General features: G+C 42.3%; 1 protein-coding gene across 1 annotated transcript in view; it reads right to left on the bottom strand.

The window, feature by feature from the left end:
• Window positions 1-16,595, bottom strand: part of frem3 (Fras1 related extracellular matrix 3) — a 29,265-nt gene extending 12,670 nt beyond the window's left edge. The window contains exons 1-3 of the mRNA XM_079159799.1: window positions 11,478-16,595; window positions 10,537-10,626; window positions 223-369 (exon numbers count right to left, since the gene is read on the bottom strand). Coding sequence (XP_079015925.1) covers window positions 223-369; window positions 10,537-10,626; window positions 11,478-16,506 — 5,266 coding nt within the window. The 5' untranslated portion in view covers window positions 16,507-16,595. The remainder of the gene's footprint in view (window positions 1-222; window positions 370-10,536; window positions 10,627-11,477) is intronic.
• Window positions 16,596-17,087: the final 492 nt, after the last annotated feature.

Genomic DNA, 17,087 nt, shown 5'->3' with positions numbered 1-17,087 from the left:
ATTTTAAATGCTTATGTTTTATAGCAGGACTGGCCCTTTAAATGGCACATCAACGATGTAATACATTCTATCAGAGGCAATACTTCTTTAAAACAAAATAATTCTTTGTTAAATTGTTAAATTGGTTTGATTGGAAATGCTACTTAAATTCTATGCTGATTCTTAACAGGAAACAAAAGTGAAAAGTAAGAAGCAGCAAACATAAAGACTGTCCACACTTACTGACGAAGGAGGTTTCTCCCAGGTAGCCTCTGCGTTTGAGTGTCACCTCCAGGAATTTTGCGTCCTCATCCACTAAATAGTGTTCTCTCTCCAGAGAGATCCAGGCCCAGTTGAGCCTGAATGGCTGAGGCTTTAGTTTGTTTCCACCTAAAGACAGAAAGAAAAGCTTACTGCACTAATACTTCATTTGAAAGACCTCCTTCACAGCAAAGTACAATGAAGAAACAATCTATTTTGTTCATGTTAGAAAACCAGTGAGGCATATAAACTGCAATCTGCTCTGGGCTCAAGGCTAAAAGGAATCAAGGGGGCATTTTAATTTTGGAAAGGGAAACATGATAACTTAATACCAGGGTTTCCCTAAACCTCCCTTCGCTTGGCCTCAAGAAGAGTTGCCTTACTTCTCATTTCCTCTGATTCTCATCCACCTCTACATAATGCTTTTTCGTATTCTTGATCCTAAACGGCTCAAGTACAATGGAAGAATTGTATGGAACAATTCTGTCATAGTTTAATTTCTTTAATGAGCTGGCCTCTTGTAAATCTGTGTCGCCGCATCATGTCCACCACTGCTCTCCCTCTTCAACAAGGTGAAGTTTAAGTGGGAGGAGTGAGAATTCTTTTTGCTCTAATAGTGTCCGCAAAGACATACTTCTGGTTTTGCCAAAAAAAACCCAATTTGATCCAACACTTTTTGACCTTGATTTAGTGCCTCTTTATCATGTGAAAGAAGCTGTGCTCATAAAAGACAAATCTCATCAAAACACTCGAAGCAAAGAGTCACCTGCCGCTGATCCACCAACTTTGGACCCAATCCTTAATCCATACTATCTCATGACTCATGTAATCCCTCAAACTGTCAACTCAGTTTTGTCTGCTATATAATCGGAATGTTTTTTTAGCAGCAGCAAAAGGCCCTAATGGCTTATACTTCAGTGAGAAGAGCCTGGTGACCTGTGACTTTTGATGTGAAATGGGTGAAGCTCAGTGGGTTCTTTGGATCAGGGAGGTTAGAGCGGGCTGTCTCTCTTTAGTCTTGCACGGCTGGTCACACTGGCAGCAGCCCTGCTGACCCAACCCTGCTTAAGATGCTTAAAAGAGTTAGGGAACTCCACTTGGTCATAAGAAACATTCAGCAGTTTGGTGGAACAGCGTTCTATGTTAAAAAACAAACAGTTTGTTATCCAATGTGATGAACCTCTCAGAAATGATAAAACAAACGGTGAACAGAACATCGTTCCAGCTTGAATAAAAAGTAAACAGAGAACAATGGGAAGGAGCTCCTGCCTGTCCACACAATAAAGCAGCATTGAGCTCAGTTTTGCCTGAGTGACGAAGAAAGAGGCTGCCGTTTTTTATGCTATGTGGCTGGGGACAATGAAAAAACAGCGGGTTGAGAGCGGGGTTTTCAGGATGGTACGGGGGCCACTTCCTTCCACCCTGATGCCAAACCAGGCCGAGTCACAACACGGGCCAAACCACACTCAATCACAGAAGCATGTTCAGATGATCCTGAGAGCAACAAGTGGATTTACTGGGACAATGACAGTACTCCATCACATCTCTATTGACATGAATAGACTAAAGACGACTGTAAGATTAATTAAATAACGTTAAGGGATAGGGTAGCGACAACAGACATGCTACACAGATATTCAGATTTTTGTTGTAGCCAGAGCATTCATTTAGGCAGTTTAACTGATATTACGCAATCGGTGTACGGATAAGTATAGGTGTCCATTATCAAGAATAAATAAACACCCTGCAGCCAATCAGAATCGAGTATTCGCCGACCTACTTATTCTGCCATCTTCCACACACAGACGGTCACACGAATGCATGAGCTCCACTGGTGACGCCCACGCCCGGTAAGGGCAGGCAACATTGAGCAGCTAGCCCAGTGGGCACGGCTACCAGCCACCAGGCTTCATGCTCAAGTTTCCAACAGTCACGGCTAAAAATACAGGAAACACGGATCATGTCTCCCCAGATTCTTAAGTTGTTTATACAGTGCATGCATAAAATAATAAATTGAAAAAACATTCATTCTGACTTTGTAGTCTTCTGTGCAGAAACAACTGTACACATTAACTGTACAATTTATGCTCAATGTGCACTGCTTCACATGTTCTGAACCTGTTAAACCAAGAAGAAATCAAATCCTCATCTCAATTAGAAAACTCCTTGGAACTGATGTACAGTTCCAAACCGAAAAAGAATAAAGTCTTTGACAAACTTCAATTATCAGATTGTTTCAGTGCCGGAGAAAGTTTGTCCTGGCACCCGGCCCTATGTGGAGCTGATATGAGGAGAAGCTTAGTCAGTGGCTATCAACGAGGATTATCAAATGAACACGGCGGAGACAAAAAGTTGCCTCTGTTTTGGCATCAAGCAATCAGGCGGCTTTAGGTTTCTGCATCGCTACAAAGAGTACAAATGGAGTTTTTATGAATGAGAACAGAACACCGTATTTGCACTCGTATTTCATGGACTATATTGTGCTGAATAACAGACTCCTATAAGAGCACACATAAATAGTGGATTTTAAGAGATTCAGAATACTGTCGCACTCGTTTCTCATTGTCCTCCTATATCTAGATATCTTACTATTTTTAGTTTAGTTACTTTTATTATAAAGAGTCAAAAATATTGTGAAGAATAATATGAACACTGACCAGATTGACTGTAAAAAGTGCTACCTGATATGTGAACTAGAGGCACAGCTGTAACATGACATATGTGAAATGCCGCAAAGGGATTGCACAAATGGCCATCGTACGACACATTCTTGACGTTTAATTGCCTATAATTTATTTGTAATAAAGACAGAAGACAAGTTATGAGCACAGGATCTCTTACTGGAAATGTTCCTGAGCTTTTAGCCACATCTACAATCTCAAATATTGTTTCCTGTTTTTGTTAATACGCGAATAATCTTCAGAACTGAGTGAATGCCTACGCCACATTTTAGCCAACAAGACTGAGGAGACAAGTGAATAAGTGACATCTACTCAGTGGGGTTATTACACTGTGTGGTCAACAGGTGCTGTTTCTTCGCTGTACAAGCGCTACAGGTGGTTATTATTGTCCAGAATAAACAAAACAAACAAACAAAGTCACACGGTAACAGAAACTCAGATGGAGCCAAAAGCACTTGAGCAGTTTTACGGCTGAAGCGGAGATCTCGCTCTGTCTCCCTGTCTTTGTCCGTCTATCTATCTCTCTCCTCCTTCCCGCCAGACTCCCAGATTATGTAGAGCAGAGTGACAGCTGTACTCCACAAACCTCCTCCCCCCTCCATCTTCCCCTTCCTCCCTGTGTCGGCTTTGTTCGCTGAGGGGACGGACAACGGAGCGGGACAGCAGGCCACAGTCTGGGTGGGCCAGATCTACCACCATGGCATGCCTCCCTGCCTGCTTCCACATTGTTCACACCAGTGTTTGAGAGGGGAAGCTCCCTTTCTCTGACTTCTTTTGTAAATGCTGTCAGACACTGAGGCTGGAGCTGGCATGAGTCTCAAGAATATCAAGAAATATCCAAGAAGCCAGACTTCCCAGTAGAGTTATCCTTTGACAACTAGAGCACCCAGACAGAGTGCTTCTGACAGAAATGAACACGGTTTCAACGTTCTCAAAATAGATGAGTTAAAAGCCTGCAAAATATAGTTATAAAAGTCAATCAGATTTTGGACATGATGGATGGTCTGATTTATGACATTTTTTATGGCACATTCTATATTAGACTGGCTATCAAATCCAATACATACAGTAGCTGCCTGGCACAGCTCACATTTCCATTAGCTTTTCAAACTGACAATCAACATCATTTCTGCTGGGATGTAAAGTTTTATAGGCCACACGTGTTTCTAAATGTCCCTGTTGGCAGCTATTTCATAAATTTGTTTACGTGTGATTGATGCTATCCACTGACTGACCCTAACCCTGACAGGTAATGAATATTAAAAGCTGCTTGACTTATTTCAGTGCAGTATGTCACAGAGTGGCCTGCTACAATGTGGCACATGTAGGTGTTTTGGTGCAGTATTTAACTAAAAGTCTAAAAGTCAGTGTCAGACAACACAAAGCTGTACAATTGTGAAATATTTTGGATGTAGCGTGGCAGAATGACTCAGCGAAAGAGTGTTCTTCATAAAATTTCAAGTATCCAATATCCTGCCTCAGCAATAAAACTAAATATCAAGTCATACACAGGACATTATAGCCTGAGATTTGCCCTGCACCTGTGTCCTTTGACAGCACATTCTTCATCAGCTCATATTTACACAGCGATGTTGTGTGCACCATACATAGATGCAGTGGGATAGTCGGACAGGCCTGAGATATAACTGGAGGGGAAGGTCAATATGAGGCTTTAACGTTCACCAGCATGATGCAAGGAGGAGCAACCTTCTAAGAATATCCTCATCAGGTGACAACCATCGCCATTATTACATTTCCTCATTAATCATCCTGTTGATATAAATACTGCAGAGGTTCCAGTCAGCTATGCTGCGTATTTAAATGTCACTGTCTTTATAAGTATACTGTTTATTCGATCATGGAGATGGATTCAGATGAATGCTTCTTTATTTAGATTCTTTAACGTCTTAATAAATGTAGAAGAAGACATTTTTCAAATAGTGAAAGCTGTAGCTTCCTCTCTGCTTTCCAAGGAATCCACGTTAGGAATGCTGCATGATTATATGTATTAATAACTCTTATCATTCCTTCTGTTCCGCAATATGTACTGTAAATCGACACATCACAGTGGCTCCATTGCTGCTTCGTTTCATGACAGTGAATTTATCTTCTCAGGATGTTACAAATCATAATTTGACAGGGCCTGAGAGTCACACCTTTGATCGTTGCTTGCCATATACTTGACATGGTGACACAGATGCTTGCAACATCTAATCACATAACAGCTGTTGTACTGGGAATATACAGCTTCTGTCAAACTATTATGTGCAGAATGATAAACAACGACGCAAGAAAAGCAGCTTTGGGCTAAACGTCAGCATTTTAACATGCTCCTATTGACAATACTAACATGCTGACGTTAGCAAGTGTTATGTTTATCATGTTCCCCATCTTAGTATAGCGTGTTAGCACCTATAGTACCTATAGCTGATGCTGATGGAAAAGTCTTTAGTTCTGGGTGTATTGGGTCATAATCCCGAGTTATTGAAGTTTAAATTTACACCTACTGGCACTATATGAAAATGTAAGAAATGACCAAAGATACTAGAATTCAACAATCCATCAAATAGTTGTCGAAGGCATTTCAGTAAAAAACAAATGTCAACCTCATGGTGGCGCAAGACGAAGGGTCATGGTATCACCAAAATCAGAGAGCTACGTCCTCTGGTCAACATGGATGTCTGTACAAAATCTAATCCAAAAGTGACGAACTGGCAGACAATCTGACAGAACGACATTGCCATCCCTAGAGCCACGCCGCTAGCATAGCTAAAAAGAAAAGGACAAGGAAAGGCGTGCGAGTCAACGACAGCTTGGCTAGGGGCAGCGACAGCGTCGCCATATGAGAGCAGATAAGAATAACCGCAGTAGCCATAGATCATAACTCTCCACCATTCCAGCCCCCCAAGCACCATAAATCAAGGCTGAAGAAAAAGGACAAAAAGAGAAAGAAAAGCAGTGAACAAGGTGATACTATGGCTCATTGAAAGGGATATTGGGGGAAAGAAAGGGGAAAGAAATAGAGAAGAAGTCAAAAAGATGAACACGATATAGAAAAAGAATAGTAAAACCATGAAGGGGTCTCAGAGGAGGGGAAGGAGGGAGAGTGACAACAGAGTGGGGTGTGTTGGAGGGCGGCTTCTAGTCTCAGGGGGCCTTGACTGTGGCACCATTAGCCAATAAATCTCCTGGTGACTGTTGACACGGGTGACATGTAAGATCCCAAAACACAGTTAGGAAGTAGGGGTGCATGCAGTCCTTCTGTATAACAGAGTACACCAACTGCACTGAAGAAAATTCACCAGACAAACATACGCACATTTTCTAGCTTTTTTTTCATTCATTTTTCGGTCATTTTTCCTTCCCCTCTGGGGGAAGTGCCCCACCAGATCAGGCACCTCTGCAGTGGAAGTCTGTAGGTTATCGGGCTATCTGAGATTGGGTTGGATTTCTGCGGAGCTGAGAGTGGGGTGACGGAGGGCTTTGAAAGGGGATCCCCCTGTAGCCTTCCCTCTCACACACACACCTGTCTGCTCGGGATACCACTTCACTTCCAGGCCTTGCTCTGTCTGTGGCCCTGGAGTCTGGAGTCTCCAAGGAAGTGCATTCCTCTCCCGGCCCTGAATGATCACATAACACTCAACCCACTCGGGTCTATGATTTCTCTCCAGAGCTGGAAGACTATATTGTTGTTATTGGAATAAGCACAGAGGAGAGGCAGAGTCAACTTATCTGAATGTAGAGGCTCTGTTCTCCCTTTATTCTCGTCTGTTAATCTGTTGAGTTTGATTAGTACTGCTATGAAATCTGAGGCGATCTTGTACCTATAAGATTGGCAAGCAGAGGCAGTGTTTCTGAAGACCGAAGACAAAGTCTAAAGATCTGACATAAATATTATGCTAGTCCTTAGACTAAGAAATGAACAGAAACCTACCAACGTCTCAACACGTCTGACGGTAAATAAGAGTTTCTTCTCTTAGCCTGTGGCTCACTGGGCCCATGTGTGATGGACAAGGATAAATGTGAGCTGAGTACCACTTGTAAAAGCAAGTATTTATTGCCTCAGTGTCCCACACTTTTGAATGGCCGTAGGGAGTTTCTGACCTGCTCACTTGCGTGTAGGTTATTGCCTTTCTCATAGAAATTCCCGGCAGACAGAAAGAATGACCCAAGTTGAACTACAGTTTGTATTTGAGCTCACTGCCACAGGACAAGACAGTTAGATTTGTTTTCAGAACTGTTTTTAGAGAATCACTTAAATCACATCTACGGTCAAATGAAGGCAACACAACAACAAGATCTGCTTTACAGGATGAAGCAACCCCCCCCCCCCCCCTCCGTTCAGCCCATTAATCAGCTTTCACATAGAAGCTGTTTGAGTTCTGCTGAGATGTGGGTCATTGGGTCATTACATGTATAAGATTCTTAAGAAATTATAAAATGCTGCTAAAATGATGGACTTTACATAGAAGGTTGCATAATAAGTTATGATACAATAAATATATTTAACGATTTATCAAATAAGCATCTGTGAATGCAGTGCACAATGAGAGGATATGTTTGACACTTAATTCACTCATTTAGACACACACAACCCACAAATATGTGCGCAAACACCGCAATCCGCATTGCAGCTTACTTTTCTCACGTGAATGATTTATGCACCTCCGACACATTTCTGCAAAGAGGTGATAGGCCAGAAAGCCCTCTTGATTTGTCCTGACTCGATAAGAATACACAGACTTTCTCCTCAGAGTGTGGAATTTAACCGCTGACTAGCAGGTCTCTTGATGCGACACTGAATGCCCACTCCTGACCTTTCACTAAGACACACTTTAGTTGTGCATGGCCACACACACACACACACACACACAAACTATTGCTACTTCAGACACAGCACTTTCAAGCCTCTAAGACTAAGATCTTGATGTATCTGCACATACATAGACACAGTTGCAGAAACAGACACGTAACATGCAACATTTGAGCCTTATAAGGTATGCCAATCTGCTGCACTACTCCATGAGGATGTGTTAATGATCGGGACTGTGTTTATTTGTGTGTGTATTCTTGTCTTGTGAAGAAGCATCAGTGCAGTGCATGTAGTGGCAGGTACCTTTTAAAGGCTGCTAAGACCCTTAAGCAGCTGCCATATCAGTGCCTCCGAGGGTTATTTCTTAAAGCGAGGTCACACTCAAACTGTGTTCAACATAAGAACTTACTTAGCTGGATAGTTTTGAAAATTCTAAATGTCAAGGAAACAGAATGATTATGCAATTCAAGGTAAAACATGACTGTGTATGGGGAGGTTTACATCCCATAAAATCATTTTGGACAATTTGGATAAAGCACAAGTTTACTCTTCTGTCTCTCTTTGTCAAACTAATCACTGAGTGTGTTTCCAAAAAGATCCTGAACAATGGAGAAATTGATTGAAGATTTTTTGGGATTAATTCCAAACGTTTGAATTATGAATTGTAATCTTTTTATGGTGTTTGAGCAAACATTTCTTTTCAACTTTGAAAAATGAGTAATTTAGTTCCATTCAAATGTTAAGATTAGCAATGGGAGTGCGGACAGGGACCAGTTTCAGGGGATTATCTTGGGTGCAAATCTCTAATGACCGGGCGGTTTGCTTCCCACACAAACAGCTCACCTACTTAGATTTATGAGCAGATAGGTTGACCATCAGTGTGCTCTCCACCTTCATGTCCCTACATGTCCAAGATAACGCCACGTCCCCCAGGAGTCGCCCCCTCAACACTTCACATTAGTGATTCACCGGTTGGCTTGAATCGCTTTTATCTGTTATTTGATCTTTTTCCGGGTGTGCCTGTGTATTTGTATGTGCGTGGAGGTGAGTGTGCAGCTGAGCACATGATAACTATGTTTATCTTTTATGTGGAATTATATATGTGTATGCTATTAATTACATGAACATTGTGGCGTGAGCTGTCTGTGGCCTTTACATGTGAACCGTGGTCATGCAGAAACACGGTTTTGTTTTATGTCACAGCCTGCACTGCTGCACCTGGTTCAGCTGAGTTGGCTGGAAGCTTAAATAATGTATGAAAGCAAACTGGACTGTTGAGCTAATTGAAGACTTTGCGTTTCCTTCCTGTGGTTAAACCTCCACTTAAAACAGAAAAGCTAACCAGCTTTGCTTCAGGCAGATTAATAGCTCCAAAATGAGTATAGAGAAACATTGGTGAACAGTTTGGAACAAAGAATAATAATGGCTGTGTTATCTATTTAAATCAATGTCAGAGCTGCTGACCCTGATTCAAAATAAATGATCACCTTCTTCACTTAAAGTCTTGGGGAAAAAGTTAATTACTGGGAACCAGTTGAGGCTAATAAGAGGCTTCAATTTGCTGACAAAAAGACAGTAATTTGACAAAAAGAAACATCCTCCCAGTCCGGCCTTCTCAATGGCCCTGATGGTGATGGTGGTATTATCCCCAACACGGCTCTCAATCCAGCATAATTATAGACTAAACTTTCCCTGCTGCATTGATTACGTTTCCAAATCTTGTTTTGTATTTCATAGCTGATACTTAACGCAAAAGCCACCTGTTGCATTTTTATTGCTTTGCATTTTCTAAATTTATAATGCTGTTCATGTAAATCTATGTACAAGTTAGAGGTGACAGGCCACAGAGGCTATACAGTATATCGTCATGTCTGTTCCATGTATATTTAGTTTATTTAAGAGAATTCTGGGGGTTAAACAGGATGAGAACATGTTCACAGATGTGTTAAATGAGAAGACAACTAGACTGTCATGTTATACCTGTAGACATTAATAATATTCTAAAAATAAGGCTCATATAACTGGGGGCTATAAGGAAATATAATATTTGGGTAATACAAGAGTTAATGAAAACCCCAGTGTATGACTGGAGAGTAAGATGAGCAATGGAATTTGAAATGTAATAGAATGTTGTTGGCTTGTAAAGCAAAAAATAGAGACTAGAAATCATAATCTCTTCATTTAAATTATATTAAATGCATTGAAGGGATTACACAGACATTTCCAGTATTCCTACACTCGTAACATACACAAAATATTATTGCTTTTAAAATGTTTTTGAAACCATTCACACACACTACTGTGTGGTACGTGTTCGAGGCCAAACTGAAACAGACTAATTCCAGGAAGAAAGTCTAAACTGAAAAGCTCATCATGCATACCTTTACACATTTCACAGTGTCACTGCAAGAACAGGATGAAAGGGGGTGATTTGAAAACTAAGAAACGTGCCCTGGGGAAAAGGATCCCATTGTTCGATAACAATCAAGTTTAGAGCATGAGGTAGTCCCACCTCTTTCACTTTTACCAACCCACAGTCAGTGGTCCTTTAAACCTGCTACCCATTTCCAGTGAGGCTCACAGAGATGGCGGCACTATACCGAGTGTCAGTCATGGCCAACTGCCTTAAGTCTTTGTGATGCAAACAGTTGGGAGATTGACAGAGAGCAGGAAGTATCAATTTTAAGAAGCTATTAAAAGACAGATAAAGTCTGAGGACAGCCTTCGAGCAAACGGTTCCTCAGTAATCGGCCCCAATTTGGTGTCAGTGCACACAAGTATGAAATATCAAAAGATTCCTACCGTTGTCTTCAACAGTGAAGTAGAAGATATCACTTGTGGCGTTGCTCCCATCCAACAGCACGTAACAGATCTTCATGTCATCAATATCAGCTGTTGGTATGACAATAGTGTTAGCTAAAAACGTTAGGTAAGATAACTGTGACAACTAAGCCATTTTTACAAGGTTTTACTTTAGGCTGCAATTAAAGTCATATGGGCCACAGGAGACATGGTTTTAATCAAAATCTAAATATCTTATTAGTTAGAAATATCTATTACAAAAATACAATATACAGTTATTATTATGATTATGATTATTACCATTATTTATTTTAGTCGTATTAGTATCATTATTAGTAGTAGTATTACAATCATACAATCCGTTGTTATTTTGTTTTATTACAATATCTTCACTTATGTATTGCTACATAGTTATCTATAATTTACACTTTTTTAGAAAAACCTTATATTGTTCATCAATAATTCATTATTTTGTATTATGACAGAAAAAGATTACTCCATATTAGGGTTACATGATACATGATACATGTTACATGATAATGAACAATATTAAATTATTAACATTGACATTATAACCTAATATAGTGTTTCAGTCCAATATTCCCTCTCTTTATAGCTCTGTTTTGGTTTCCACCAACTCCTGAAGGAAATATCTGACTCTTTAGCTGCTAAATGCTAAATGCTAGATTATGTTATGAGCTTTACTAAAGCTCTAATTGCTGAATACAGCTGGAAATGAGCTGAGAGAAGTAAGAGTGAACCAAAACAGTGGGCCATGAAACCAAAATATTGAGTGAACATTTTTAAAATGCTTCGTAGAACTGAGAGTTACTGCAGAGTCAGGTCGTAATGGAACTCTTTAATATTACATAGGGTAATTTAATCCATTGAATATTGCATATTTTAAAACTCTGAGATGAAATAGTGTTACAATGTCTTACCTTGTGAGAAGGTCTTGATGCTGTCGTTGCCCAGGGCAGTGTTCATGATGAAGCCATGCAGAGGAGCCTCAGCCACAATGTATTTCAGGACCTTCTGTGAACTATCACGATCCTCTGATCGAAGGGCCTTGCTGGTGAAAACGAAGCCCAGGTGGCTTGTTTGGAGGACCTTCAGTGAGGCAGCAGCTTTGTTAACTACAATCTGGGGCACACCGTTGTCCACAGTGTTGATGTGAATGGTCATCATCTGAGGCTTTCGTGTCTCATATACAGTGTCAGGAAAGACATAAAAGTCAGTATGAGTGCCATCTGTGACAGTGAAGGAGAAGCTGTCTTCGTTGGACTCAGTGCCATCGTGCTTATAGCTGATAAGGTTGTCATTTAGGTCCTGCTTGGAAAAGACTGTGATTGGTTTGGTATTGTTGAAAAGCAGCTGCCCGTGCACTGGCACCTGGGTGACTATGAATCGCAATAGCTTATCTGGGGTGTCCCGATCCTCAGCTGTCAACTCAAACGGTGTGATGAGCTTGGTTTCTCCCTCTTCTACAACCAGTTTGCTAATAGTCAAGACAGGCTTCTTATTATCTACATCAGTGATGGACACTCTGAAGGTACGGAAGACAGGATTGAAACCATCTGTCACCTCAAATTCAAAGCTGTCCATTTTCATCTCATCATCAGAGGTGTGGATGTAGTAGATCTTGTTGCCAGCAAGCTGCAGTTGGTTGAAGGTAGAAATGGGAACACCTGGGTGGTCAGTGTTCTCTAAGTGGCCTCTACTAGGTGCTCTTGTGATGCTAAAGCTGAGGAATTCATCAGGACTGTTAATGTCAGTAGTGCTGAGGAGGTCAGTGGTAAGAGTTACTCTTCCTCCTTCTTTGAGAGTAACACCTTTGTTGATAACATCTGGAAAGACCATGTCAATGCTTCCGATGTTGATGTAAAAGTAACGGTCAATAAGGGGATTGATGCCATCTGTGACGTCAAACTTCAGCAGGTCACGGATTCCTTCCTGGCCCGTGTGTACATACTGGATGAGCTGTTTGTCAATTTCGTCTTGTGTGAAGTTCATCCCGAGGGTGATATTACCTAAAACATTACCAAACTTACTGATACGCTGAAGGTAGCCCTGGCCTGGGCCGTAACGCACAACATATGTTAGCTCTTTATCTTCAGAGTCAAGATCTGTGGCTTTCAAAATTCGGTTGCTGATGACTTTTGTCTCTCCAATCTCAACATCAAGGCCATCATTTATAGCCATCCTTGGTGTCTCATCATCAACAGGAATAACCATGATAAGAACTGTTTTCTCCACTGTATGTTTCCCATCTGAGAGTCTGATCTCAAAGCTGTCCTCTTTGGTCTCTGAGTCATCGTGTTCATAGACAATGTTGGATGCCTCTTTGATCTGTTCCAAGTTGAATGTTTCCACGGGGATGGTGCCAGTGCTGAGCTGCTGAACTATCGTACCGTGTTTGGGGTTTTTGATGATCTCAAAGTGCAGCTCATCCCCAGGGATGTCAGCATCAGCTGCGTTCAGAATCGGCGTGTCAATGATCAGACTCATGCCCTCCATTACCAAAAACTCGCGGATGAAAATCTCCGGCTTCTCGTCATTGGCTGGAATAATGACTATAGGGAAGAAGTGGCGTTCAGAGAAGTTAATACCGTCCGAACAACGGAAGGTGAAACGATCTTCCACAGGTTCAACTCCTTTATGGATGCTTTGGACATAGAAGATATGGCCGAGGGCAACGTCTTTAATGCTAAAGGCAGTGATGGCTGTCCCAGCCCTGGATTTTTCAGAGCCTGCAGCTGGGGAGATGTTCTCGACATACCCAGATGTTGGTTGGACAATGATGGTGCAAAGGATATCATCATTGTCAGTGTCGATATCCTCAGTTTGGATGTGGTCCAGAGTAATGACATTCTTCTCCCCTTCCAGTCCAACAAACTGCTCTCCAACACTGACAATAGGTGGAATGCTGTCAACAGGAAGGATGGTGACGTGAACTGTCACTCCTTGGACCTTGTTGCCGCCAACAACCCACTGCTCTGACAAATCAGATAGAGTAAGATTGAAGGTGTCGTATTCTTTGACTGGTCCGATTTCACCGGATGTGTGTGCATACACCACTGCCCCATTGATGATATCTTCCTGGGTGAATCTCTCGGCGGGAGAACCGTTAACTAGGATTTCCCCCAGCCTGGGAGGCTCCTCAACAATGAAAGTGAGGACGAGGTCATCTGTGTCTTCATCACGGCCTTGAATGACATTACTTGTAATCTCTGTTGCTCCGTTCTCTAGTACATCAATGGCTGCCCCGAGCAGACCGGCTGGGAGCATGAACGTGGGGGTCTCGTCATCAACTGGCTCAACAGTGATTTTAATGGTGATGGGTACCTCATGAAAACCGTCACTGACATCAATCTTGATGACATCATTGAGGGATTCCTCTCCACCGTGGATGTAAGTTAGGTGACCATTTGCAATGTCTTCGAGTACAAATGTTTCTTCGTTTGCCATGTCGATCCCCAGATACTGCAGCAGCCCGTACCGAGGAATCTGGGTCACAGTGAATATGATATTTTCATCATCTGTATCTGTGTCTGTGGCGTGCAGCTCTTTCCTAGTGATGATATATGTGCTTCTTTCCATAACAGTGAACCCTGTGTTGGTGATAAGTGGAGGTTTGTTGTCCACTGGCTGTAGGAATATGGTGAATAGTCCATCTAATGTGTTACCAGCAGTGTCTTCCACAATGAAGGTGAACTGAGCCACTTTTGGAGTAATGCCCAGCTCCTGGTCTGGGGGCTTGTAAGCTACTTTGTGGTGATTAACCTGGGCCTGTGTGAACTCTGTAATTACAGTGTCTGGGCTGTCAGTCAGTACAATTTCACCTAAAGAGGCTGGATTGTTCTCATCTGTGTCAGTTGGGGGCTTACTGATGGTGTACTTCAGGTCCCTGTCATCTGAATCTAGATCAGTGTAACACAAGAACTTCTTCTTGAAGTGTGTTATTTCGTACTCCTGGACTGTCATGTGAAGGATGGTGCCTGGACAAAGCTCTGGGGCAAGGTCATCAACAGGATGGATTTTGATGGTAAACATATGTTCCCCAGATTGATTGGGAGGGTCATTGTCATCTTGGACCCGGAACACAAACTGATCAATCACAGTGGTAATGCTATGGGGACCGACGTGACGGTAGAACAGTTTTCCATCCATAATATCCTGCTGAAACCATTCAGTTACCACCTGCTCAAACATCTCATCTGTCTCGCTGAACTTCCAGAGAGACGGGTCAGAGGGAGGCTCCGCTTGCCTCAGCAGGAGCTCCCCTACAGTTGAGTAGGGCGCCTCCAAGATAAACCTAATGGTGGAGTCTTCTGAATCAATATCTGTGGCGCTCAGGATGAAGGGAGAGATCTGCATGACTTCATTCTTGAATAGTACCAGACCGGTGTTAGCATTGATAATAGGCGGCTCATCATCAGTGGGAGCAATAGTGATAGGGAACAAAAACTCCACATCATTACTGCCATCAGTCATTCTAAAAATAATGTTGTCGCTATAGGTATCGCTGCCGTCATGCTGGTACACCACAATGCCGACGTCTAGATCGGCAGGTGTAAAGAATTTCCTGCGAGCTCCGAGCACGGTTAGGTCTCCATGCTTTAAGCCATCAACAACAGTTATTCTCACATCTTCCAGGTTGTCCTCATCACTAATCTCTAAATTCTGGGAGCTGGAGAGAGCTCTGGACTGCCCTTCAAACAATAGCTGCCCTGTATTTTTGGTCGCCACAGGAGCCAAGGTGTTCATAGGCTTCACCACAATCATAAAAGCAAATGTATCAGACACAGCACCATCAGTGTCTATAATTTCAAACTCTAGCTGGAAAATCCTCTCTACCTCTGAGTCATCTGAGGGTGGCTTATATGCTATTTTAAGATCTTTGATGTCTCTCTGATAGAAAGAGGTGATAGGCAGGTTCTGATCATCTGTGCTGATGATATAGCCCTGCTGAGGGCTCAGCGGTGTAGTAATGTTAAAGATTAAATCATCCGGGTCAGATTCAACATCTTCAGCAGCCAGCATGTCATTTGTAATAGCTGTCATCACAAACTGATCAACTTCCATCATCATCATGGCTACAAAGCTCGGTTTAGGAGCAGTATTCTCTGCACCCTCTCTGATTCTAACCATCATTTGGAAATGCTCTTGCATTATGGTGTTGCCTTCATTATCCTGCAGCTCTACCATCATTGGAATATAGTCTCTGTTTGGTGAGTTTGTTTTAGCTGTGTGCTTGTAGCGAATGCCTTGTTTCACAAACTCATCACAGTCAACCATTTGTCCATTTGAGGGGTTATTTAAAAGAGTGCCATACCTGGGAAGACCTCCAGCTCCAACCAGAGTGGCCATCTTACACTGTGTGACACCGTCCTCAAAGGAAAACTCCAGACCCTTTTTGTCAATGGGGTTGCTGTCACCACTGAGCTTTTCAACATTAAGGGGCATGTTCCTGGTGAGGATCTCAAGCTGCTGGAAAACCACTTCCACTTCCAGCATGAAAGGAATGATAACTGTGTCCGTATGGGAGTCATAACGAAGCTGCATCTTCACACGATCCTTGCTGGGGCTCCGAGATCCGAAATGAGTGTATTTCACTTCATCTGGTCCGAATGAACAGGGGAACTTCTTAGGGGTCAGCATCCCAGGTTTCTGGGCCAATGGGTCATTGTCCAAAACTGTTATGTGGCAGCGGTCACCAGGCTGCACTTCTGTTACCAGGTCACTCACAGGGTCCAGAAACACGGACTTCCCCAAAGGCACCCTGATCCCATTGTTAGCGATAATGATGTTGTCTTCATTAGGTCCAGATCTGTGGTGATAAAGGTGAGCTGGGTCAAACGGCTCTGCGTCTACTGAGGCGAAACAGAAGCTGAGAGAAAATGCCACAAGCAGGCATCTTAAAACTGCCCCCTTTTGACAAAGTGGGGAACTTTGCAGACAACCAGCCATATCCACAGCTAGTTGCCTTGCAATGTATCTTACAAGTCAGCAGTAGCAGGCTGTCCCAAGTGGGGAAAAAGCATAAAAAAAGAAAACTCTCTGCGTTGGTTTGGGCCTCTGAGTGTGTCCTCTGTGTCTCTCTCTGTTCCTATGTGGCCACACAGAGACACAAGTGTGGTGAATGCTGCAAGGCTGTGCAGGTAATAATGAAACAGTAGACAGTGACAGGCGCAGGCCCCTCCTTCTGTCAGCGCAGGGAGGGAGCCTCCTGCCCCCATGGCTAATTTAAGAAAGACCATTGGACAAGCTGTGAAAGTGCTCCCCCCAACCAACACCCACCCTTCTCCCCTTCTCTCATCGAAAAAGGTGGGGGATAAAATCCAGTGCAAAAACTAAACTAATTCAGTGGAGTCTGTGTGATCAAATACATTGTCACAAGTTTTAACAAATTTGACAATTTATATTTATGTTCATGTTTATTTGTTTTTGTGGTATTTTCCTATTCTCCTCCTTCTTCATTTCTAAATAAATCAAAACTAAAAAAATATGTCAACAGAGTTGATCAAGTTCCTTGATTTTTTTAAGGTTAC

The sequence above is a fragment of the Pholis gunnellus genome (genome assembly GCF_910591455.1).
Source record: "Pholis gunnellus genome assembly, chromosome: 5".
NCBI classification, from domain to species: Eukaryota; Metazoa; Chordata; class Actinopteri; order Perciformes; family Pholidae; genus Pholis; species Pholis gunnellus.
This window is presented reverse-complemented; position numbering and strand designations above follow the sequence as displayed.